General features: G+C 34.8%; 1 protein-coding gene, 1 non-coding gene and 1 pseudogene across 3 annotated transcripts; all 3 read right to left on the minus strand.

The window, feature by feature from the left end:
• Positions 1-4,932: 4,932 nt before the first annotated feature.
• Positions 4,933-27,473, minus strand: LOC18446123 (disease resistance protein RUN1). The gene is made up of 7 exons (XR_016043436.1): positions 26,792-27,473; positions 25,331-26,443; positions 24,898-25,179; positions 24,097-24,772; positions 9,510-9,794; positions 5,604-5,691; positions 4,933-5,451 (listed from the first exon to the last, which is right to left on the minus strand). It is a non-coding gene; the product is annotated as a disease resistance protein RUN1 (transcript).
• On the minus strand, positions 5,972-7,909 carry LOC105421584 (protein FAR1-RELATED SEQUENCE 5-like). The gene is made up of 3 exons (XM_088850538.1): positions 7,316-7,909; positions 6,751-7,084; positions 5,972-6,672 (listed from the first exon to the last, which is right to left on the minus strand). Exons 1-3 carry the CDS (start codon positions 7,907-7,909, stop codon positions 5,972-5,974), a joined length of 1,629 nt encoding a protein of 542 aa, XP_088706664.1.
• LOC148780051 (uncharacterized) lies at positions 20,968-24,463 on the minus strand (annotated as a pseudogene). The gene has a single exon (XR_016042785.1). The product of XR_016042785.1 is annotated as an uncharacterized LOC148780051 (transcript).

The following is a 27,473-nucleotide window of genomic DNA, read 5'->3' on the forward strand; positions in this document are numbered from 1 at the left end:
AACTTTATCATGCGGTTTATGATACAAATTATCTTACCAGCAAACATAGTGAATAACAAAATCATTTTTCTTGTACACTATATCGATTGCTTCAAATGGTGAGGGATCTTGATGAGATTGTACAAATGATTGCTTCAATGGTGAGGGATCCCTACGGGATTGTAGCATGCTTTCGATACGCACTTCAACTTCATGATAGATTTTACAGGGAGTACCAAAAAATGTATAACTTCCTCATATGTAAACAAGATTTTACAGGGAGTACCAAAAAATGTATAACTTCCTCATATGTAAACATAGAATTAGGAGATTTGTCCAAAATTGTTGTCTTCAATATTTTACTTGTTGCCATAGAAGAATCACTCTTCGAAGCTAATGTAACTGCTTCTCTTCTTACCAAAATACTATCATCAGTATAATCAGTTTTCTCTAGGACCTTTTTTTTATTTGGTTGTTTGGAAGACCAAGATTGATGAACTTTTTTTGCCTAATAAAAATATTTACATGTATAAGATGAATTGGCTAAAAGATAAAACTATAAATGTACATCATGAATTCGCTAAAAATTAATACTATAACTCTAAATCAAGGAATTGAATATATTATGAAGTTGAATAATCTAGCAAATATCTACAAAAACAGTTATGAAGTTGAATAATTTAGCAAATATCTAATAATACATCATAGCTAAAAAATAAAACTATAAATCTCAATTAAATATGTTGAATAATCTAGCAAATATCTACAAATACAATTATGAAGTTGAATAATTAAGCAAATATCTAAAAATACATCATAGCTAAAAAATAAAACTATAAATCTCAATTAAAGAGTTGAATATATTTTGAAGTAGAATAATACAACATAACATAGCACTTACTCAAATAACTAGAAATTGGTCTGCTCCAATGTCTCAATATTACTTTTAGATTTAGAAATAAAGAAAGATTTAAAAATTTTAAAATAAAATGAGATTTAAAAATAAGGAGGTAAGGTTTGATATACAATGAAAAGAGAGACTTTATGTAAAAATAATAATAGATTCACGACAAGAAAACCTATAAAGCATACTTGAGATCACATTAAAAGTTTATTGAAAGTCACACCAAAAGCACGTTGAAGACAATGAGAATATTAGAGATTAGAGAATTTAAAGGTCGTTTTAGAGCTAGCAGTGGGCCAGTTGTGGCCCTGGCTCAACCCGGACCAAAAAAAGAGGCCTTGGCCCTATTAGGGCCACACTTTTGCCCTTTTGTCGCTCGCGTGGCCCACACCGCTCCTTGGGGCATGCTAGCCAGCCACTCAAGCCACATTGTTTTGCCCAAGCCTTAGTCTTTTAGAACTGTCCGGGCCAAGACACTAGGGCCATTGCCACTATTAAGTTCTTTATAAAATCACACCAAAAATATATTGAGATCACACTGAAACCATGTTATGTGTTTGAATCATACGTTATCTTGTTTGTAAGTTAAAAGCAAATGGTTACTGCAATGTACTTTCTTTTGAAAATATAATTTACCATCATGAAACTGGCTAGATAAGAGATTCCCTACAACAAATGGGAAAGCTTTCTATGCTTCCCCTACAACATGTAAGTTTTATTCTCCCCCATATTTTTGAATGTTGATATAAAATACAGGGCTTGGATTAATCCACTTGAGTTGTCACAAAAAAAGCACACGGGTTCAACTGGTAACCCTATGTAAACAGCCCGTACAAGAGAGAGTAAGGAGTAACCCTTTCCATTTTAGCGAGAGAGAGAGAGAGAGAGAGAGATAGAGTTGGAGAAAACGGAAAATGCAAAGAGAGCAGGCTGAAAAAAAATGCCCCTACAGACAGCTGAAGAAAAAGCGGAGAGAGCAAGCTGGAGAAAAAGGAAAAGCATTAAAGATTACGGTTTCAACATAAATCCGCTATTTTTTTGCTAGGATACAGACATGTGCTCTTCTTCTTTTTGCTTCTCAATTTTTTTTTTTTAAACCCTCTCAATTTCTAAAATTTGAAATCCCTTTGTTTAAATTTTAAAACACGCCTCTCTCTCTCTCTCTCTCTCTCTTTAGAGTTCTAATATAAGGAATTATCATTTTACAAGATGATAGGGTCGTTGCTTTCTATGATATCAAGCCTTCTGCATTTCAATAAATCACTTTTTTTTTGTTTTGAAAACTTATTTTTAGTAGAAGAAACGTTTCTCTCGAAATTAGTGAATAACCTAATACTTCCATTTCGTTACTATTCTAGCTCTGAAAATTGTTGATTTATTCAACAGATGTATTGCCTTTGTTCCAAATCTTTCCTTTATTGAATGTAGTCAGTATCTAATTTCTTATAGCTAGTAGTTTTTCTTATTGAATTTGAGTTTTTTTTACTTGATTTAAATGGGTTTTTCTATACATATTGCTGATCTAGTTTTATTTATTTGATAAGTATACAAATTGCTTCATGTTAGGAAATTGCAGATGTTGGGTTAACTTGTAAATGACAATCATAGAAGTGTTATTGTGGCTATGATCCTCTCGTTTATACTATCAAGTTTTGGTTTCACTTTTCGTTGATTGAAAGCTCACTTTCTATGAGCAATCTATTGTTTTTTCTTATTAAATTGCTTTGTTTTGATTTTCTCTTACTTTTTCACCTTTGTTCTTAGTATAGTCTGTTAATTGCGTTCATCTGACTTTTAATGATCAGGATTACATGCAATGTATTACCTTGATGCTTGGAAATAATAATTTAATTGTTCTTAAATGGCATGAAACTGATGAATGGGTGTAGTGGCTGTCCTTTAAATATGTTGTTGCATCTCAATTTGTTGATTAGTGGTTCCATTAAGGAGATAGATGGAGCAATGCCATGCTCATAGCTCACTCCATTGAAAAAAATAAAAAAGATCTTCTGAACTCTGCCATTTACATGAATAAGGAGAAGATCAGACATTGCCATGCTCATAGCTCACGCCATTAAAACAAAAAATGATCTTATGAACTCTACCATTTACCCCATTAAGGAGAGGATGACACAATAGCATGCTCATAGCTCACCCCATTAAAAGAAAAAAAGAAAAGAAGAAGAGTAGAATGTAATGTTCTTTTCCTAGGAAGAAGTAATTTTGAAGGGCTTTAAACACTGCTTTTAAGGTAAGGGTTTAGTGATTGCCCTTTCTGTTCTTGGTGGATTTGATGGGGGTAATCTGATCAGCATTGTTGTTTTTCTTTTTTTAATACATTCAAATCAATAGAACATTTGACATTTTGAATACAATAGGATTCTACGTTCTTATGCAAGGAGTTCTTAACTGTGTCTTCTCTTTGTCATTTTATTGGGTTGTCTCTGTGTCATCTTTGTCATTAACAATGTGTCTCTTTTCCTATATTTTGGTATATAGATCCCAAAACATATTAGAGAGCTATGACATTTCATATGAGTTCTAGGGCCAAATATTTTATTCAGAAAATGGAATTGTCTTGGATGGGTTCTTGCTATGCTTTCCAACTCATTCTTTCCTAGTAAATTTGAATTTATTGCATTCATTGTAGTGCCAATTGACATTTTTGTACATCAGTCTTCAATACTGACTCAACATGCCATTTGTCATTAAGCTTGGTTCAAGTTAAGCGTGACTTTACTGTGTCTGTCTTGGACAGTGTGCCTTTAGCACCTTAGAACTTGTTTGGTCTTTTTTCATTAGATGGTACCTTACCCCAAGTAATTGGATTGACGTCTTCGTGGGATTATTTGACTATTTTTTACAAACTGATGTTTTGCTTGAATACACATATGTTTTGCCTTGTGCTAATTTAATTATAATTTTTACTCATTTGAAACACTGCAAATGGTACGTTTTCTCAGAAGATGTCTTCAGAATAGATAACGTAGTTAAAGTTTTCTACTTTCTATTTTGAATGGTATTTACTATTTCTATGTGCTTGTAGATTACATAGAGTAGAAGCTTCAAACATTACTAATTTGTGGTCAGCATGTTTACTATTATCATGAAATTCAATACAAAATTTCACTGTTGTGATCTTTCCTATAGACGGCTTTAGTAGCTGTCATGGTAGCGTGTTCTCCCCATGGTTTCAAGAATAGTTCTAATTATATGAATATTGTTTTAATTGCAGCAACACACCTGTATAGTCGTGGCACATGATTTGAAAACGAAGAGGATTTCAAGCGTTATGTAGTCGTGGTCTAGGATTTGTTAGTAAAGAACACACCAGATGCAAAAGAGGAGAGTGAAAGTGAAGAGGAAGGTGATGATGATGGTAAATGCGAAGAGGAATGTGAGGATGGTGAAGATGATAATGAAAGGAGAATAAAGTACAAAAAAAAGAGTATCACAGTCTTGCTATGCCTGAGGAACCCAAATAGGAATTTCAATCGAGGGTGAAGGGGAAAGGTTTACTTTAATAGGGGCCTCTTACATATTTGTAATTTAAAGTCTTGTAGTTGGATATGTACAAACTCAGTTTTGCAGGCATATTTTGATGTAGTGCGTTGCCCTCAAACTCGATGTACAAACTCAACCTTTCTCAAATGAATTCTATTTCCTACATTTGTCTTAGTCTTGGTGAATTGGGAGTTGAGATAATGTTTTTCAATACACATTAATTCTTTGTGGGAGTCATGGATTGCATTTCAAGTTCTTCAAAATGGCATTTCTAACTAACAAATTAAAAACGAAAGTTATCTCTACGCTCATACTATTTGGTGTATAAATTTGGTGAATTATTATTTAGTATTAAAAGCTAAAGAATACTATTGGAAGCGCAAACCATCCATAGAGTTCGTAGTTGGGAGAGAGAAAGAGAGAGAGACAGAGAGAGAAAGAAACACGCGAACACCTAAAGAGTGAGAAAGAGAGTAAGATAGCTAGGTCAAGGGATAGCGCGAGAAATCTACATATTGTTTGTAACATATGGAAGGTACACACAATTTTCATTTCAAAGCTATATAAAATTTTTATTTACAACATCAATTTGCAAAATGGAAAGCTATACAAAAATTCCATTTTGAAGCTATTCAACATGCACTTTGAAACTATACAAAATTCTACTTGCAAGATGAATTTACAATATATAGAAGCTATATAAAAATTCCATTTCGAAGCTCCATTCCAAGATAAAGTCTTCTCCACTAGCATTGGGGCTGCAAAAAATTTCTAAGATGATGAGCTTGATTGTTGAGCATTGGGCTTGCAAAAAATTTCTAAGATGATGAACTTGATTGTTGAGCATTGGGCTTGCAAAAAATTTCTAAGATGATGAGCTTGATTGTTGAGCGTTGGGCTTGCAAAAAATTTCTAAGATGATGAGCTTGATTGTTGAGCATTGGACTTGAAAAAAATTTATGAGATGATGAGCTTCAGGGTTGACCATTGGGCTTGTACAAAAAACTCCAGTCTTGTTCTTAAATAAATGGCCTCTCCTTTGACTTCTTGCATTGTTATCCAAACTGACATAGTCATTGAAAATTTAGGATATACATTAGCTCGGTAACCAATTGAAAATAGAAAGAACTAAGCATTTAACATAAAACACATGCCATTATATCCTAATTCATTTAATAAATAACAATCAATCAATGCAAATGTATTATCGATATACCATCAAAAAAGCGAATGGTGTACATAGCAAAGTCTATATATTGTTTCGCTCAGCTTCAGGTTCCATTGTGGGAATTTCCATGTAGAACCTGTATAAGTTGCAAAATAGTGATTAGTTGATGCATTATTTCAAATTCACAAGACAATATTAAAGTATAACAATATTAATTTATAATTGTAAGCATAACTATAATTTTACCCATGAGCTTGAAAAGTTGGACAAGTACGCATATCATGCACTACATTTTGGCAAACAGAACACTTCCTCGTGCTTGTCTTCTCCTCGCATTGTGCTTTCTTTCTTACAGTGCCAGACTGCCCTTTTGTTCGAGCACATTGTGGTTCAAGTATAAAGATGCTTGGGTCAGTCTATGGTGTGTAATTATTACTAGGCATGACATCTTTTATAATGCTACCTTGATTCGAATAAGTTGCCTCTTTTTCATATTCCAATCTCTTCCTCTCCACTTTTTTATTACATTCCATAATAATATTTTTTGTAAATTCCCAGAGCCTTTCACTAACTGATCCTTTTGATACAACTTTAAAGGCAACTCTACTTAAATCATCGTAACGAGCAATTTGAGACTCCTTATTATTAGCCTTAATTTGAACCCCATCGTCATCTGATACCATCCCTTTGTTCTCTTCCTTAGTCCATCTTCTCATGATATAGTGCTCGAGGATGAGCATAATATTCTTATAATAAAAAACCTTTAAGACATGTGCACAAAGAATACCATCATGTTCATACAAGCAACATGTACAAATTGCTATGATTTCTGATTCATTGAATACTACTTTATATTGTAGTCGATTCGCATCATATTTATACACCCTATACGTGGTATTTGGTCCCTCAACTTCAATAGACTCTACAACCATGTGAGGTATCTTTTGAATTTTTTCAACAAACTTCCTAAGTACACCATGGGTGTATAACTTAACAGCTTGTTTTTCATAGGGGGATGTCATTCTCATCATTGGAATACCTTCAGTGCTCTTGAAGTCCATCATATTCTCTTTTTCATATAAATGAACAATTGCTTTTTGGCATTGCTTTACAAATCCTGAAAAATTGGTGTGTGAATTTATATATTGTTTAATAAAACTATTCATAGATTCACTCTTTTGACTAGACCGTGTACCGGCAATAAATGTATCCTTCATATACACATCAATCCACTGAGAAAGACATCCGTATATTATGTCCAACCATTCATTCCCCTCGAGCTCATATTTTTGGAGCATTCTGGACCAACGGTCCTCAACATCATTAATTGTCTCATTATAATCAGTAGTGACTCTATGTAGCTCGTATAAGAACCCTGGGTATTTTTGTTCAACATGACCCAATTTTTCTTGAAACTTTTGTGAAATGTGCCATCTATATAATCGATGCCGTGCATTTGGAAGAACTTCTTTAATTGCAGCAGCCATAGTTGCGTCTTGATCAGTAATGATGCAACCTGGTTCTCGACCCTGCATAGCTTCTAGCCAATGGCCAAACAAGCAACTAAAAGACTATGTTGTCTCATACCTAATTAGTGTACAACCAAAGACTATATTATTTCCATGGTGGTTTGCTCCAATAATGGCGGCAATAGGCATGTGATATGCATTTATCTTACATGTTGTATAAAAAATAACTACATCAACAAAGTACTTATATGATATCCTTGATCGCGAGTCAATCCATAGCATATTACATACCTTATATACTTCATCAAGTTGTATTTTATAAAAAAACCATGGGTTCGGCTCAACATGCTCATGAAAGTAGGTTAAAAGAGCCTCCCCATCCCTCCCTCTAACACTCGCCTTTCTACGGGTGTTATAGATAAAGTTTTCGACATCTACTTGAGTGAAGCCCAGAGTATTTGACCCATTCACATATTCTGTTAAAATTTGTATAATTTTATGCACATCAAACATTGCTGAAGACATCGCTTTAATCAAGTTCATAGTAGCTGTTGGGATGCTCCGATGTGATCTCAAATGATGTACCTTTGATGGCGATGTAAACTTGTGGGAGTGCTCCTCAACAAATTTCGTTATAACCCACTTTCTCTTTTTCATCCTGCGTACCCTTAACATTGCTTTGCATCCTTCCCTTGTTATTGGTCGATGATGAATTCTTCCTGCATAATTTGGATCATGTTTGCCTTCTTTTGAGCAACCATAATCTTGCATACTCAAATGAGTGTCCTTGTCCTTTCTTGGCCTCTCAAGACAAATGCTAAAACCTTTTCGTTGGGCATATGTACTGTAAAATTGATACACAATATCCTCAGATTCAAAGTTCATTCCTACAAATAAGTCCTTTTAATGCTCACTATTATTTTATTGATCACAAAGCAGTGGGAGCTCATTATCCTCATCAAAGTTCATTCCTACAAATAAGTCCCTTTGATGCTCACTATTATCTTGTTGATCACAAAGTAGTGGGCAGCAACTTGTTGATCACATTGTCCTCACCATCCCCAGTTGCTATGACATTATCATAACTCGCATCAATAAAATTATTTTTATAGAACTCATCCTGGTCCATCTTATATGATAAATCAGGTGTACGAGTGCCTCAATAGGTATGTAAGCTTCAATAGGCTCTATATTAGCAACAATGTCACCACTTGAGCACCCTTCTCCATGATGTCCATGACTTTTAATCAGTAGTACCTAAACATAAGTAATTAACACAAATTCATTTCTATGTCACAGACATAAAATTTAAGTATAAGCAGGAATTTCAAAATAAATATATACATAGCAAAACAATAAATAAAAAATACTAACTATAAATTTAGTTATAAATTGATAGCAAAACAATTAAAAATTTAAAATTCACTACTACAAATCACAATAAAAGAGGTAGAGACAGAGAGAGCACTCACAATTATGTTTCTTAAGATACAATCCATACAAAATAGAACAAAAATCACTAAAAAAGATTTTTTTGAGGAATGCCATAAAAGATTTGTTAATGGATTACTCTTTCTCTAATTCCAAAAAAAAGAACGTCCATCACTCTTTGAGGAAGAACTAGCTCTCTCTCTCTCTCTCTCTCTCTAGACTCCATAAGCAAAAACATGCATCAAGGACTCATAATGCCACAACATCATATCTTTTTTTACCACAACACAACAACATATCTTGCTTGTGTTGATAATACTTTTGGTTGACACTTCCATTAAATTTGGCTGCTAAATGCTATTTACGGGGCAATATATTTACCAATTATATAATAGAGACCCAGCCCAAAACTGATATAACTATTGGAAAGGGAACATTAATCTGAATCAGTTTGATTGAGTCAACAAAACGAGAGGATCATAGCCACAATAACAATTTTGTGATTGTCATTTACAAGTTAACCCAACAACTGCAATTTCCTAACATGAAGCAATTTGTATACTTATCAAATAAATCAAACTAGATCAGCAATATGTACAGAAAAACGCATTTAAATCAAGTGAAAAAAACTCAAATTCAATAAGAAAAACTACTAGCTATAGGAAATTAGATACTGACTACATTCAACAAAGGAAAGATTTGGAATAAATTCAATATATTTGTCAAATAAATCGACAATTTCAGAGCCAGAATAGTAGCGAAATGGAAGTATTAGGTTATTCACTAATTTCGAGCGAAACATTTCTTCTGCTAAAAACAAGTTTTCAAAACCAAAAAAATGTGATTTACTGAAATGCAGAAAGCTTGATATCATAGAAAGCAACGACCCTATCATCCTGTAAAATGATAATTCTTTATATTAGAACTCTAGAGAGAGAGAGAGAGAGAGAGAGAGAGAGGGGCATTTTTTAAAATTTAAAGAAAGGGTTTTCAAAATTTAGAAATTGAGAGGGTTTAAAAAAAAATATTTGAGAAGCGAAAAGAAGAAGCACACCTGTTTGTGTCATGGCAACAAAGTCGCGAATTTAAGTTGAAACCCTAATCTTCAATGGCTTTCCCTTTTCTCCAGCCTGCTCTCTCCACTTTTTCTTCAGCTGTCTGTAGGGGCATTTTTCTTCAGCCTGCTCTCTTTGCTTTCCCTTTTTTCCAACTCTCTCTCTCTCTCTCTCTAAAATGGAAAAGGTTACTCCTTTCTCTCTCTTGTACGGGCCGTTTGCATAGGTTACCGGTTGAACCCGTGCCCTTTTTTTGTGACAACTCAAGTGGATTAATCCAAGCTCTGTATTTTAAATCAACGGTCAAAAATATGGGGGAGGATAAAACTTATATGCTGTAGGGGAAGCATAGAAAACTTTCCCATAACAAAGGTTATTTTTAATATATATGAAAACGTATATTTTTAATCAAAACGCATGTATAAATATGAGAATACATATCTTAGTAGATGTTTATAAGGGTGACTCAATCAAAGCAACTATATAAGTAGTATATGTAAAGGTTATTTTTCATTAAAAAACCTATATATTTGTTTTTATATGTATACATATCCATTTTTAGTTCAAATTCATACATTATGTCACTATTCCTTCTTTCTATGTTTTTCATTGTGGTCCTTGCTTTCCATGTGTTAACATTTCTCATTTTATGTGAAGATATCCCTCCATATTCTAATGATGTAGGGAATATGAAGACAATATTTTTTTTTCTTAGGTTTTGTACTCATTGGATCGTATCTGTCTATTATACTATAGCACTATGCACATGGATAAGAAATTATACTGTACGGTCTACCTATGCTGCCTTGTGAAGTATCATGCCTTTGTTTTGCGCTCCACTGTTACTTTACATCCTTTGAATATGTTGATGGTCCAATCCATATTCATGTGCCTTTGGGGTCATAGATAGTAACAGCAAACACGCGTATACCGGATGTCGTCCGAATATCTGATCTTACTGATCAAATATGCGCCAAGTAGTCTTAAAAGACTCGTAATTGATTGTGTAGTAGTTGGAGTATATAAGGGTGCGCATTGCATCGTTCAACTCACCCGTGGGGTATGACTTCCTCAATTTTCTGCACTTTCGGATTGAGCACCCTCTGATCCAAATACCATAACTCCAAAAAAATAGAAGATTTGGCTATTAGAGTTTTTTCTATATAAAATAGACTCAAAATGGCATAAAAAAAACTTGGGTTTGGTATAATAAGATCTCATCATGGGGCTTCTGACCTGTGACTCAAGATGTTACTTTCTAGACTATGCAGCAAAAAGACAGATTGAGCGCCTTTTGATAAAATAGTTATCTCTCAATCTATACCGAGATTTTCCATGAAATTTAGTTTTCTTAAAACTAGACTTAATTTTGACTCAGGATGTTACTTTCTAGACTATGCCATATCTCCCAATCTTTATGGAGATTTTCTATGAAATTTAGTTTTCTTGAAACTAATCTTAATTTTCTAAAATTAAAACAAGCACTTCACTCCCACCCCTTATGATAATAACCTAAAAACCCCACACAATATGATGCAATGTTCCTAGAATTTATGTACTTATAACTAATACTACTCAAAGATTGACTTATATCTCCCTATCTATAAATGATATTCCATTGAGACTTTTTCTACATGAAAGTAGAGTAAAAAATCAACAAAATAAGAAAAAAATTACTCAAACAAAATATTATTTTTATGCCATCTTTAATGTTCAAAAAACAATAATTAGATATGATTATCTGAAAAATTTGACTGTGTTACCTCTAGCTTCAATGCTTCCAATTTAGGGTCCCTAAACACAGTCTCATGAAATTTTATTAATAGGAGACCTAATTCTCAGTTATTTGATCCGTTGCCATTGGGTCTAGATTACTGTAGATCCCCAACTCATTTTTCAATCGCATAGATTGTTAATCTCTATGTACTATCCAGATGTCGATTTCAATGAAGAATTCCATCAAACACTTAGCACACACGGTAGTTAACAATGGTCACCATGATCTAAGACCTATGCACACTGAGGATGCAACCCAAAGAGTTGATTAGGGGACACTTCTGAGGCTAGGCTCAGATATCGCTTAGTGAGTGTATAGTAGCAAGCTCAAATATACAACACTAAAATTTTTACAAGCACTCAAACTTACAATGATCTTAACCAATAATTAGAGCCACATAATCACTTTTACGAACGGTTGTAGAGTATTATATACACTCAAAAAAGAAATTATAAGACCTCACTTAAGTCCCCAATATATTTCCACTTGTTGATTGATAAAACTCAATACAATGTCACTTACATATAAACTTCAACACCATAAATTTTTTTATATAAATACATTCAAACACTTATCCATAAATATAAACTAAATCTCCAAAATACAAGAATCGACCAAATGTTTGCATATAAGACTTAGGCCATGAGAAGCCAAAAATAATGAACTTGGGTTGTTGTTTAAGGTCTTAGTTACAACCTATAAAATGCTTACTCCTGGTAGCACAAGATCTTAGGTCAAACTTGATCTTAAAATTGGGGAGCAATAACTAAGAAGTTTCTCTGCACTAATGATGCTCAAAGTAATGAAGTACCTCAATGAAGGGCTGGTTCAAAACAATTTATGTGAGAGTGCGTGGGAGACAAAAGAGCATGGTAAATGTGAAGATAGTGAGAGATGTGATTGGGAGAGAAAATTTTGACATAGCGAGGGCTTAACGAAGCACTATTTAAACTCACTAGGGAAATCAAATATTTTGTTTATATAACTTAAAAATATCATAAAAATCAACAAGAAAAACTTATAAAAAGTCATGAGAAAAACTACTAATTGTAAATTATCTTTTTTTCTTTTTTTTTTTTTGTCACCTAGATTGAGGTAGGCTGCTTCCTTTTTCAAAAAAAAATCATATTTATTTTTATTTGTTTATTTTCATCATTGCAAAATATACCTACTTATTTATTTAATATTTTTACTATATAATTATTTATGGTGGATAGTTGGATGTCGATATTTTGAATTTATTTATTAATGGTGGATAGTTGGATGAATATAAATTTCTTCCACGGTTTTGTATTGACATCAAAATTGGTTATGAGGTAGGAAAAGAGCCGGGCTTAATTGGTTAGCGTTTGGCGATTTGTAACACTACGTCCTAGGCTCAAATCCTACCAAGGGTAGGGGCCCTCTCCCCACTGACTCACCCAAAATAAAATAAAAAAAACAAGTGGGCTATGAGGTAGGCTTTTGGTTTGCTTTAAAATTTTCTCCTATATTTTGTTATCAATCATTACACATTCTTTCTCTTTGAATTCTTTACAGTTTCATTTTTTTTTTTTTTTTTTGTATATTTGGAAGTTTGATAAAAATGTAGAAGCATTCTTTGGCATTTCGTTTATAATATACTTACCCAAAAAAAATGGAGACTAGTGTGTTCAATAGAGCTAATATTAAAATACTAATTGAAAAGTTTACAAAGAGAACATTTATTTTTAGTATAAGGAGGTCACAATCACTTATGTTGGTCAGATTTCAAATTGGGTGGTTGTAAGAGTGTCATTGAATAGACTCAAAGGTCAAAAAAGAAAAAATATCGAAATAGGCGAAACATCCCAACCATCTAATTTGAAATCTAATGGTTGGGAGTAATTGTGACCTCTTTGTAAAAAAGAAAGAAGATCTCATAGTATACAATCCTAATAGTAATAATCATTAATAACTATAAGTATGATAATAAGATTATTGCCATAATATTTTGTCTTTATTTGATTATACTTTTTATACCAATTTTTAATATGGATTTTAAAAGTTATAAATAAATAGCATTGTCCTTGATACAAGGCTCATTACTGTAAAACTAAAATTCTTTAAAAAATAGATTATGAATTTTTATGCTCAGTAATTTCATTTGTAACCAATTTTTAAAATTTATCAAAAACAATTTTTATGGTTACTGTGGTTTCTTTTTAACATTTTATTTGAATGTTATTTCTTCATGTTTTAATATATTTTTATTTTTAAATATTTTATAATTATAAATTATCTTAATTTTTTTTAAAAAAAATTGTTTTTGTTGTTACCTAGATTCAAGTAGGCTGCTTCCTTTTTAAAAAAATAAAATTCATATCCATTTTTATTTGTCTATTTTCATCATTGTAAAATATCCTTAATTATTTATTGGGAAAGTATAGAATGAGACCATTTACCTTTGATACAAGTTGTTCACATTAATCATGACCATTGGATGTGCAATTGGTGGCTGCAATTATTTTATTGATCAAGCTCAAACTTCAAAAGAAGTTTTTTCGAACTTTATAACACATCCAAGCTATCAAATCTCACATCGAATGATTGTAAGGAACTGTGACCACCTTGTATTAAAGATAAATGGTTTCATTGTACAATCTCTTATTTATTTAATGTTTTGAATATATTTATTTATGATAGATAGCTGGAATTTTTGAGAGAAATCATAGGAGTCTTGCTTTTCCATACAATCTAGGAATTAGTTTCCTATACAATCTAGGAATCAAAAGAGATAGATTTGATTGTGTTTGTTAAAATTAAAGACATATTTAAAGAATGACGGCATGAGATAGCTACAGAGAGATTTATAGAGATATCCATTGTCTTTATATATTGTTTCCCTGGTAATAATTACTTATTTATAATATATTATTAAGCAAGAGTTAAGGGGCGGAGACATGTCAGATGAATAAGAAGGTACATGCTTTGCAAAGTAGATATGATAGACCCCTAAAAACAATGTGTCCCTAAATTTAAAGATATAGGGAAGAGAGAGAGGAGAGTGTCTCCTAGATCATAGGGCGAGAGAAAGAGAGAAAGGGGATTATGTGAGGAGAGAGTAGTTCATTTTCTTAGAATCAGTGTTTAAAAGATCGGCCGATTTTTAAAATATCGGTCGACTAACTCGGAATCGGTCACTGGTCGATCTTGATTTGGTCCGATTCCAATGGTCATGTGTGCAAGAATTTTTTTTTAGTGTATTAATCGGCAATTTGTTCTAAAAATCAGCCAATAAGTGCAATGTCACAGTGTACAGTGTAGAGCTACAAAGTTGTCCTTATAACATTTTTTTATATATTTATCCTTTTTTTCTTTTCCCTATTCTTTTATTTCTCTACTTAAAATTTTATATATTATTATAAATTTTTTATTTGCTAACTGCAGGGTTTGCCGCCTTGGGCTAGTAGACTCAGACTAAACAGAGTTTTGTCCGGCATGACAGGGTGCTAAGCCTGTAAGTCCCTCAACTCGGGGGATATAAAATTTATTCGTTGTTCATCTAAATTGATCTTCAATCTAATACCTACACCACTAACCCCCGAGGGGTACAAACATATAAACATAGAGACATATATGAGATAGATGGAAATTTATCAAATTTGTCACAAAAAGACAAACGATTTTATATTTAACCTATAGTTTTAATGAAAAAATTTATATAAAGTTGCAACCTTGAAATGTTGAATTAAATCTGTGCCTTCAAATTCCATTGAAAAAGGTTGTTTTAATATTGAAAAACCTTCTAATTGATCATCTTGACATCGAGATGTATGAATATAGAAAAAAAATAAAAATAAAAAAGATTTTGAGTCCCAAAAATAGTGCATCTTGCAACACATTATCTAAGCCGTCCATTTTCAAGATTTTCATATGTTTATATATCTACTTGATTTTAACCATTTTTGGAGTTTAAAACTTTATAATTAGAGATGAAAATAAATTTTCAGATAATCTTAAGAATGTTTTACACCAAATTTATATGTTATGATAAATTTGGAGGTGTGCCTTAATTGGATTGTTTAAGGTTGCAACCTTATACAAACCACACCCATTTTTAAATGTGATACATAAATGTGAGGGAGGTCATAGTTCAGTATATCAGTTCTATGTGTGATAGCCCTTCCTTTTCTAGGGTGCCTGCAATAAAATTTGCTTCTCTAGTTCTCCTAGTGACTCTAAGAAACTTGGGGCCGAGTGATAATCCGCAGCAACAACAACGACAACAGCATCAACAACAATAATAACAACAACAACAACATCACCAACAACAGCAGCAACAACAACAACAACAACAGCAATAACAGCAGCAGCAGCAACAACGACAACAACAACAACAACAACAGCAACAGCAACAGCAACAGAACAAGAACAAAAACAAGAACAACACAAGAACAAAAACAATAACAATAACAATAATAATAATAATAATAATAACAACAACAACAACTCTTCCTCTCTATTTCCGATGTGCTTTCCCAACAATAAGAGCCTTCGCCCCTCTTTCTTTTTTCTCTCAGCATCACTTTGATCGATTCAAGCTTAGTTACCCATGTTTGATATTATAATCCAAGGACCAAACTGGCCTCTACCACTAATCTCATGATCAATTTTACAAGAGATCAAGAAGCACATATCCATCAATTATTCAATTGATGGATTACCCATGAGCAGTAATACATCACATCATAACTGTCACCGGTGTTTAGAATCAATGGGGTGGAACGTCCACCCACCATTCCTGTGTTCAGTAGTTGATCCAGATCAATACGAATTGGTCCGAATTGGCCGGGGTGGTTATTATTATAATTTGACCTAAAAAAGACTTAATAAGCATTCCTCTAAAAAAAAAAAATATGCTAATTAAAATAAACTGAAGAATTTTTTGTAGGAAAAATAAATTGAGGTATTTTTTAGTAATAAAGAATAAAATAAAGTAAAAAATAATAATTTAAGATATTTTTTGATAAAAGCATAAATTTAGTTACTTTTTAACTAATGAAAATAAATGGAGGCGTAGGAAAAATAAATTTGTTGTCACAAAAGATTTAAATAGAAGGAACTATGGGAAAACAATGAAACAAACAATCAGGAATTTAGGATCATGTTTCTTGAGTTGGAAGTTGAGAAACTACTTGGAGAAATTTCTACCAAAATTAGTCCAAGGTTAGGAAACTTTTATTAAAGATTTTAGGCATTGTCAAAACATTATTCTTTATTTTCTTAACTGTTTTCATTTTGTGTTTTTTATTATTATTTTTCCATTGAACTGTTCATTTCTCCTCATATTTAAATTGGACCCGGTTTCTATGGGGCTAAGTCCACATATGTAGAAATGCGGACTTATTAATAAATCTACTTTTGCGATGGATTTTTTGACTTAATTTTTTAAGGACATGTAATCTCTGACATTGAGATCATAAATATGAAAAATAAATAAATTTTTAAAGCTAAAAATAATAATTTTAATAAAAAATTATTTGGACCATTAGTTTCCATTGTTTTTAGATGGAACACCTACTTGCATCCATCTTTAAGATAGATGCTTTACACTTTTTGGACTGCATATGTAGTCATGCCGTCCAGCCTGCATAAAACAATTTTTTACTTAAATTAATTAAATGATTTTCCCATGACAGTCTTGACTCGCGTAACTCGTGGACAATGGTGTTCCTCCCGTGTTTAAAACCATGACTCGAGCTTGAACTTGCAAGGGCCCCAAGATTGAATCACCCAGTCCAACTCAGGCATGTCCTGATTCAGACCGATGATTCTTAACATAACAGTAAGGTTTAAGGTGAAACTTAGGCCAAGTCCTGAAATTTGGGCCCATGTTCATGGACTCGGCTGAGTCCAGTCAGTCTCCGCCTGAGTCCAGTCAGTCTCCGCCGAGTAACTTAGCCTTGATCTATGGCCTAGGCAAGTTGTCCCAACTTGCCAAGCAAAAGGAAAATGTAAAAAATATGTATAATTATTAAAAAAATCAAGAAACATGTGAACAGAACAATATCTTATTTAGGACTATGTATTTAGATAGTTTATGATTTTTAAGATGATTTGGGAAATTATTTATTTTCTCTTTTTTTATTTTTTAAAAATATTCAAGGTATAAATCGAATTTTTCAATAATCTATATGTCGTATATATTTTTCAACTTCTATTGTCTTTTAATGTTTTCTAAGCCTTTTTAACTTTTTTCTAATTTTTAAATAATTTTAAAAAAAATTAGTTTTGATCTATTTTGTAACATTTTTTGGGGTGTAGACAGCTCGGTCAAGTCCACTCAGACTCAGCTGAGTTACTGGGCTATGGCCACCGCCAAGGATGTAGCCCGAGGCAAGTGAAAAGACACTGATTTGGAACATAGGATTGTGTATGCACAAGATTTTACAGCACCAGAAATTGAATTTTAGAAGCAAAAATCTAATTTGAATGCCGGGAAAAATGTCGACCTTAATGCCTTGCACTTCCATGATGCCATGACAAATTCAGATTCATGTATGCCATCTCTAGCCAAGTAATTCCAGTCTCCTTTCTCACTCTATTCTTCATTCTCTTTCGACTTCCCACTTCAACTTTCCAGTCCCACAATACACATTATACAATAGGGGTGGCAATGGGCCGAGCCCCGACCTTGGACCCAAGGGTTATACCTGATCTGGGTCCAGGTATAGGTCTAAAATTTGGATAGTTATCTCACATTTCTAAATTCAGAAATCTGCATTTACATAATTGTAAGCAGTTGGTAAGTATGCCTGAGCTTCCTACCGATTTAATAAATCTTAATGCTTTTGGATGTGAAAGTCTGAAAAGTATGCCCAAACTATCTCACCTTTTTGAACTAGGAGAGCTGTGTTTATATGATTATGAGCAGCTGATAGATGTCCCTGAGCTCCCTAGCAGTTTGAAACAGCTAGATGCTTCCGAATGCAGAAGTTTGAAAACTATGGCCAAGCTATCTCACCTTTCTGAATTAGGATAGCTGTGTTTATATGATTGTGAGCAGCTGATAGATATTCCTGAACTCCCTAGCAGTTTGAAACAGCTAGATGCTTCCGGATGCAAAAGTTTGAAAACTATGGCCAAGCTATCTCACCTTTCTGAATTAGGAAAGCTGCATTTATATGATTGTGAGCAGCTGATAGATATCCCTGAGCTCCCTAGTAGTTTGAAACAGTTAGATGCTTCCGGATGCAAAAGTTTGAAAACTATGGCCAAGCTATCTCACCTTTATGAACTAAGAGAATTGCGTTTATATGATTGTGAGTAGCAGATGGATATCCCTGAGCTCCCTAGCAGTTTGAAACACCTAGATGCTTCCTGATGCAAACGTTTGATAACTATGCCCAAGCTATCTCACCTTTCTAAACTAGGAAATCTGCATTTACATGATTGTTGGCAGCTGGTAGCTATCCCGGAGCTCCCCATCGGCTTAAGATCTCTTGATGCTTCTAGATGTAAAAATTTGAAAACTATGCCCAAACTATTTCACATTTTTTGAACTACGTAAGCTGCTTCTAGATAATTGTGAGCAGCTAGTAGCTATCCCTGAACTCCCCATCAGCACAAGACCTCTTAATACTTCTGGATGTAAAAGTTTGAACACAATGCCCGACCTATTTCACTATTATAAACTACGTAAGCTGCTTTTAGCTAATTGTGAACAGTTGGTAGCCATCCTTAAGCTCAAACGTCCCACTAGGCTCCCTAGACGTTCAAAATATTGATGCTTATGGATGCAAAAGTTTGCAAACAGTGACCACGATCTCACATTTCTGAACTAGGAGAGCTGCATCTATATAACTGTGTGCAGTTGGTAGCTATTTTTGAGCTCCCCAGCTATTTAAGATCTCTCAATGCTTACAGATACAAAAGTTTGGAAACTATGCGCAAGCTCCTTTCTGAACTAGGAGAGTTGCATCTATATGATTGTGAGCAACTGGTAGCAATTCTTGAGCTTCCCACCAGTTTAAGATCTGGTAGCAATTCCTGAGCTTCCCACCAGTTTAAAATCTTTTAATGCTTCCGGATGCAAAAGTTTGAAAACTATGTCCAAGCTATCTCACCTTTCTAAAGTACAATGCTTGTTTGCGAGTTATTGTGAGAAGCTATTTGCTGTCCAGGATCTCCCCAGCACTTGGGCAGAAGCTTTGCATGCTATTGTTGCAAATTATGCACAACCTCTCTCACCTTTCTCAATTTCAAGTATTGGTTCTCAGAAACTGTAGGAGACTGAATGAGATACAGGGCCTTAGTGGATTGAAATCTTTGAGAATATTGCAATTGAGGGGGGGCAGCCTGCACATTTTGAGGGGTCAAAGTCTAGCAAAGGTAGGTTACTGCACAAGAAAACTACTGTTTAGTTATTGAGTTACCTTTCTTTGTCTACTATTTTTTTTAATTTTATTTGTTTATTTATTTTTATGTATTTTGATATATATTATATACATTTTTGTAGGAAACGTCTACTAGTCTAAAAAGGTGAAGTATTCCAGGAAGTAAGTTTCCAGATTGGTTCATGTGTTCGTGCACAGTGCTGAAACTTTTAGAAGTGGGCCTCCATGTAAGGAAACTGCTAGTGTGCTTTGCTTATTCTACTAATGACACTGATTAATTTCTTGAGTTATTAATCAAGTGGAAATGGGGAAAAGCGAGCTCTTTCATTGGCATTAAAACCATGGGCCCACCAAAATCAAAGATCTTCTTACCGTTTTTGGGGTGGTTATGATGTTGAAATGAACTGGTTGAAAGATGGGGATCAAATTGAACTCGTAACTCATAAAATGGAGAGATCCATCTGGTCTACAAATCAGAAGATACCAAGGATTCCATTCAAGAAAGACTGGCTGACTTCTTCATCTCATTGTCAAGTGACTTGACAATTTACAGCTTCATAAGTTACCGACAATTTTCAGGTTTGGAATCCTAAAATATACTTCCTTTTTGCATGACAAACATATTAAAAAATGGCTTACAAACATCAGCTGCCTTTCTATTAAATGGTATTTTACTCGAAGATTTCAAATGAAAATTGCCTGTTTTTGCCTCATTTCTTTCATTTTTTCAATTCCTAAGGCCTCCTATGAACGAAGACTTGCTAAATTTTTTTATATTGAAAATTGATCAGCACAGCTTGATTTATACTACAGGACTTTGTGTGTGTTTGTGATTGTATTTCTTTGTTTTTTTTTCTGGGGATGCCATGTGTTAGAGGTCGTGGCATGACCCAGTATACTAAGAATTTATAGATGGGTGTGGTTTCTATAAAAGGTTGCAACCGTAAACAATCCAATTAAGGTGCACCTCCAAAATTTATCATAACATGTAGTTTTGGTGAAAAAATTCTTAGGATTATCTCAAAATCTATTTTCATATCTAATTATAGAATTTTAAACTTCAAAAATCAAGTAGATCTATAAACATATGAAAATGTTGAAAATGGACGGTCTAGATAATGTATTGCAAGATGCATTATTTCTTGGACTCAAAATCTTTTTTTTCTTTCATATTTATACATCTTGATGTCGAGACGATCAATTAAAGGTTTTTTCAACATCAAAATAACCTTCTCCCATGGATTTTTGAGGTGCATCCGTAATTCTACATATTAAGGTTGCAACCTTATATAAACTTTTTCCTTTATAGATATCTGATTTCTATTTGTAAGCATGCTGCCATTCTTTTGTGCATGTCAAAATGTGATGAATTTGCCACATGTGCAGGAGGATTTTTAGGTTCACTTTTCATGGTACTTTTGGTTATTTCCTTGTTTGGTTCGAGTAATGTGATAGACAATTCAAGAGCAATTTTGGTGAAAGCAAATCTCAGGTAGAAATGATCATCTGCTTCTATTTACTTATTTATTCTATTTGATCAGAAATCAACATCTTACCTTGTTGTAGAATGAATTGAAGGTCTCTACCAGCTATAAAAGCCATCCATAACCTTCTGATAAAATTTCCTCTTAGAAACCTCTTATATAAACCATCTTCTCAGTGCTTATGTGAAATCTGGTCCTCTTGACGGTGCCACACACTTGTTTGAAATTCATGAGTCAAACTTGATCTTATTTTCCACTATCATTTCTGCTTATTCTCACTCTAACCAGCCCCAAACTGGTTAATTCTTCTGACCCAGATGCAAATTCGTGGTTTCTCACCATATGAATCTGGCTTCTCTAGCCATTTCATGGCTTGTTCAAGCCTCAAAGCTCCAAATCAAGGAAAGCAAATTCACACACAGGTGATCATCTCTGCTTCTAGTTTAGACCCATTTGTCCAAACAAACATGGCAGATTTCTACTCCAAAATTGGGAATTGCAAATTAAGTTTTTTATGAAATTTTGTGATATTGTGTTTATAATATTTAATGCCATGCTTGTAGGTTTTGTGAACTTGGGTCGTGGAGATAAAGCTCTGCTACTCTTTTTGGAGGCTCTAAGGATTGGGCTAAGGCTAGTTTGAGTCCAACATTATTTTTCTGTGTACGGGCAATATGAGCTTGGAAGACCAGGCAAACTGGTTCTGATTAAGGTTGGGTTGGACTCTAATGGCTTTTGGGGACTGCTCTTGTCAGTATGAATGGTAAATTTGACAACATATCCAGTGCAAGAAAGTCCTTCGACGTTATTTTTAATTGGGACCTTGACATGGCCTTGTGCAATGCGTTGATTGTTTGGTATTCTCACATTGGCCTTTATGGATCTTTTCTAGAGTTCTTTAGAGAGAGAGAGTGGTGATTGGTTATGGACTGCCATGTGGGGCTGTTCTTAAAGCTTGCACTGGGCTCAAACTACTGAAATTTGGAAGGTCCTTCATGTCTTGATTGTGAAATTTGGATACTCATTTGTGATTACTTGTGCTTGCACTCTTTTATTGACATGTATTTTAAATATGGGAGTGTAGAAGTCCCTGGATTTTTAACTAAATGCGCAAGAAATATACAATTTCATATAATTCAGTGATGGGTGGGTTAGTTGAGAGAGGGGATCCTAGAGAGGTTATTATACTGTATCAGAAGTCTTTATGGCTCTCTTGAATGCGTATAGTTCTTTAGGTTTCATAGAAACTTTGAAAGTAGTCTATGTCCAAGTGGTCAAACATGGGTTTGGCTTGGATTCAATGGTACAAAATGCTCTTATTGATGCCTTGATAAAAGGTGGAGATATAACAGATGCCAAGATGGTTTTGTGAGGCGATGCAAGAAAGGAGCATTGTGTCATGGACAATGATGATAGAGGGCTTCCCTCACTTGGTTTCCAATAAAAAGACATTGGAGTTGTTCAGAGTGATGCAAATGGATGGTGAGAAACTGAACCCTTTTTACAGTTCTAGCATGTACATGCTTACTTTCCTTAGTCAAGGAAGATGCATCGATGGATATGGCATAAACAATGGGATCATGCATGTATGCTAGTTTGTGGAGTGTTTGAGTGAATGGAGGGTCATGATTTGATCTCATGGAATCCCATGATGCATGGGTATGCTCAACATGGTAATGGTAGAGAAGCCTTGCATCTATGGGATGCCATGAATTATGCTACATACGTGTGGCATGTCCAATTGCTGATGGTAGATGATGGCCCAAGCATCTTAAAATTGACAGTCCATGAGCATTGCATGTTGCCATGTGTGGAGCAAAATGCGTGCATGGTTGATATGGATGGTGGGGCTGGGACGCTAGCTAAGGCCAAGCGGTTCATGGATGGCATGCATGTTGTGTGTTCATATGGAGGACATTCTTGGGGTAATGCCATCTTCATGGGGATATGAAGATGACAGAGCACACGTGAAAAAAAAGTGAAGATTGCAGAATAGGCCAGGGACCCTGCCTTAGAGTTGCAGCCTAGGGGTGGCAACGGGCTGGGATGGACCCGAATTCACAGGACCCTACTTGACCAAAAAATATAGTGTGGGACCTAAAAATTAAAATGTTTATATATTTAATTATATTTAATATATTAGGACCCAAAAAATATTACCAAACCTGATTACACCCGCATCCGGACCCGAATAGTGCTCGGGTCTTTTAGTTGAGAACAATCAGATAGCTTGGGCATTGTTTCTTGGGCATTGTTTCCAAACTTGTGCATTTGGAAGAAATAAGAGATTCTAAACTAGTGGGGAGCTCAAGGAGAGCTTCTAGCTGCTTACATTCACATAAATGCAGCTCTCGTAGTTCAGAAATGTGAGATAATGTGGCCATGGTTTACAATGAATCATAGTAAAAAGCAACAAGAGATCTTAAACTGGTGGGGGGCTTAGGGAGAGCTACCAGCTGCCCACAAGTATATAAACACAGCTCTCTTAGTTTAGAAAAGTGAGATAGCTTGGGTATAGTTTTCAAACAGTCGCATTTGGAATCATTACGATATTCTAAACTTGTGGGGAGCTCAGGGATAGCTACCAGCTGCTCACACGCACATAAATGCAGCTCTCGTAGTTCAGAAATATGAGAGAGCGTGGCGATGGTTTGCAACTGTTTGCATCCAGAAACATCCAAATATTTCAAACTGCTAGGGAGCTCAGGGATAACTACCAACTGCTCACAATCATGTAAGGTGAGATAACATGGCAATGGTTTCAACCTTTTGCATTCGAAAGCATCCAAATGTTTCAAACTAGTGGGGAGCTCAAGGATAGCTACCAACTGCTTACAATCATGTAAACGCAGCTCTCGTAGTTCAGAAAGGTGAGATAACATGGCCATGGTTTGCAATCATTTGCATCCGAAGGCATCCAGATGTTTCAAACTTGGGGGGAGCTTAAGAATAGTTACCAGCTACTCACAATATCGGATAGATAGTGTTTCTAGTTGAGAGAGGCCTTTCATGCCACTGGGCAGGCCTTGGATATTGTTGTGGCTGATATTAAACTTTTTCAATGAGGAGAACTTTTCAAAGTCATCAGGAATCATCCCCTGCAGGTCACAATACTTAGCATTCAATTCCTCCAAGGAGCAAAGACCTGAGAAAGGGGGCAGAAGCCTTGCCAAACTCGTGCTGAAGCTTATATTGAGTGTCGGAAAACTTGTAAGACTTCCAAAGCTTTTTGGGAACTCTTTCAACTGTCTACACTCCCACATATTCAACTTTTTCAAGCCATGAAGAAGTTCAAAATCATCAGGCAATGTTGTTATAGCAGTATTATTCATCATAGATAACTCAGGGACCTTATCTTTCCCATTGATGATGGGAATCTATTGAGTACCTTTGCAGCCACTCACATTCAACCCCTTAAGGTTCACTAGTGAGCCAAGCGAATTTGGCAGTTCCTTGAGGTTGTCGAATCCTCCAAGATTCAGATTAAATAAATTCTTTAGAAGGCCTATGAAGTCAGGAATCTCAACCAACTTGCAGCATCCAACAAGATTTAACTTCTCCAAGTTTGGGTACAGAGAACAGTCGGAAATTCTCTCTAGGTTGTGGCAATAGCTGAGATCAAGAACCTTAAACTTTGGGAAGAGCTATCCAAAAAAATTGGTTCACCGGTAAGATAATAGCCATGATAGATTTCAAATATGCAATAAAGGAAACAAAGGGGGAAAAAAGAGGAAATGATACAAAACGATGTTAAATATAAGTTCCACACCTGCTTGATGTTGTTGTTTGATAAGTGAAGGACAGCCTCACTATATGACAAGTCAAGGACAGCTAGCTCTTCATGGCTAAAATCATTTGGGAGGTATGGTAAAGGACATCGAGGCCATTGTAGCCACACCAGTTCTGATGAAAGGTATCTGAAGTTTCCAACAAGAGATGCTCGATTAATGCTGAGTAGCTTCAAATTGGTCATTGGTTTAAATGCTTCGGTTTCCCAACTGACCTCCCTTTCATTCCCCACGAGCATTAGGCCTCGAACCTTATAAATTCCCTAATCGACAGTAAAAGTAAATGTCAGCCAAGTAACATGATGTTAAAAAAATAGAGTTTTGATGAAACAGAGTTAAATCGATACTAGTAAAACAATTCATTAAAAGTTTTCTCCAACAAGAGAAAAACGAGCTAGTTTAGTAATTTCTCACCTTGAGATACTTGAATACATTAATAACATGTTCTTCAGACCACAACCTCCTATGCCTTCCAGGATCACACAGATTTTCTAGTTCAACAATCCATCTCCCCATATCACGAAGTTGATCATGCATCTGCAACCTATCCTTAACATCAATCTTCATAAGTGACCTCTGCAATAGTTTTTTTATGGAAATTGAAGCAGGGAAACCACAACCTTTCCATATATCGATTGTATAATCTTTTGTTTCTCCAATAAAGAAGCATGCAATGTCAAGAAATATATGTTTCTCTTCTTCATTCAAATTATCATAACTTATCCTAAGCTTTAGCGTGATGTCATCTTCAGGAATTCTTTTCAACTTTTTTACTGCATCTTCCCACTCGTCAATGGTCGTCTTATCCCATAAGTGACTTCCCAACACTTCAAGCGCCAGTGGAAGCCCACCAGCAGTGGACACCATATCCTTCGAGAACTTTGCATGTTCTTGCATGGGTTGATCCCTCCCAAATGCGCACCAACTAAACAATTCAAGAGATTGTGTGTCATCCAACCCGTCTATTGTAGATATGACCCTTACGCACTCTATTATCCACGTTCAACACATTCTCATCCCTGGTGGTGATGATGATCCGACTTCCCTCACGATATCAATCACGTTCAGCAGCCAATATTTCAAGCTGACTGTGGTGATCTACATCATCAATTACCACAAGAACTTTCTTAGACCCAATTATATTCCTCAAAACATTGATACCTCTATCAACATCATTTATAGGGTGATCTCCCTCGTTGAAAAGATCCTTAAGAAGTTGCTTTTCTAAGGTGACAAATCCACCGTATGTTCGAGATGCTTCCCTAACATCTGAAAGAAAACAACTCGCATCAAAACCCGAATATATTTGGTTGAATACTGCCTTGGAAAGGGTGGTCTTGCCAATGCCACCCATGCCATAGATCCCAAAAATCAGAACATCATTCGCATTAACATTTAAAGAGTCCCATCACATCATCAACCCGAGAACCGAGCCCAATAGGGAATTTAGCAACATGCAATGGTGTTTTGTAGTCCAACTTAGCAAAACCATGCTCAACAAGTTCATTCACCAAATTTGCTTCAGACCTATATAACATCCTTCTTCATTAGGCAATTAAAAAAAGAGAAATTTGAACAGCTTCTTTTTATAAGTAAATAGCAAAATTTAAGTAATTCAACAGTGATTTTGATAACCATCGTCCCAAACAATATCGCCCGGCTAGTAATATGGATATAATGCTCATGAAGTCTAAGGAGGACATCAGGCCACATTTCATATATCTATGAAAATAATCATAACATAAAAATATAAATGGGCGTTGTCCCATCAATTCCCCTTTTTCTTTTTTGAAAGTTATTTTCTATGCATTTCCTCAGAGAGAGAGATTTTTCTTTTTCTTTTTGTTTCAAGAAATCTTACAGAATTGGTGATACCTGTAATTCTTCACTTCCCAACCAGAAAGACCGCCAACTTGTTTCAAAGCATTTCTCCACCTCTGCACTGTCTCCTCATCAAACCCATTCTTAGTTCTGTGATCCAAAAAAGCTCCCTCGAAGGCCCCTTTTGCCAGCAAACATGCGATGGCTCCACATTATAAAACACAGGAAGGATGACCGGCGTCCTTGGCAAAGTCAGTAAATAAGAGAGCTGGTCAAGGCAGAAGAAAGAAGAAGCATAAATGGGGGAAACAACGGCGACAAACACCTCGCATTTTTCAATGGCTCTCTGTGTATCATTCGGTTGCTGCTGTTGCTGTGATGTGGGTGAGAAGAAGGTGGAGATACCGTGATCGGTGAGAGCTTTGTGGAGATGGACTGTGAAGCTCTTTCCCGTGTCTTCATTACAGAAGTTCACGAGAAGTTCCATGGATTTATGTAGGGTTTCGTCTCTCTATATCCATCTCTATATCAAAGTTAGGCGCACATTCAAATAGTGTCGAAAATTATCGTTTAAAGAAAATTTTTGTGACGGCCCGAAAACATATTTTGAACTTCAAAATTAATGAAGATTAAACAGATCCGAACGCTTGAAAATATTGAAAATTGACTGTCTAGATAAAGCATTACATGATGTATTATTTCTCAAATTTGAAGTTTATTTTTTTAAGGTCTATAT

This window comes from Amborella trichopoda, chromosome 10, assembly GCF_054954075.1.
Source record: "Amborella trichopoda isolate Santa Cruz 75 chromosome 10, AtrichopodaSantaCruz75HAP2 v2.0, whole genome shotgun sequence".
In the NCBI taxonomy this organism is placed as follows: domain Eukaryota; kingdom Viridiplantae; phylum Streptophyta; class Magnoliopsida; order Amborellales; family Amborellaceae; genus Amborella; species Amborella trichopoda.

Bases quoted from the DNA above. Each gene is read 5' to 3' on its own strand.
- LOC105421584 (XM_088850538.1), bottom strand. From the start codon at position 7,909: ATGAACTTTGAATCTGAGGATATTGTGTATCAATTTTACAGTACATAT. The intron at 7,085-7,315 runs GTATGTAATATG...GAAGCTATGCAG, and splicing joins AACTTGATGAAGTATATAAG to GGTCGAGAACCAGGTTGCAT. The intron at 6,673-6,750 runs GTACACGGTCTA...CCAATTTTTCAG, and splicing joins GAAGGATACATTTATTGCCG to GATTTGTAAAGCAATGCCAA.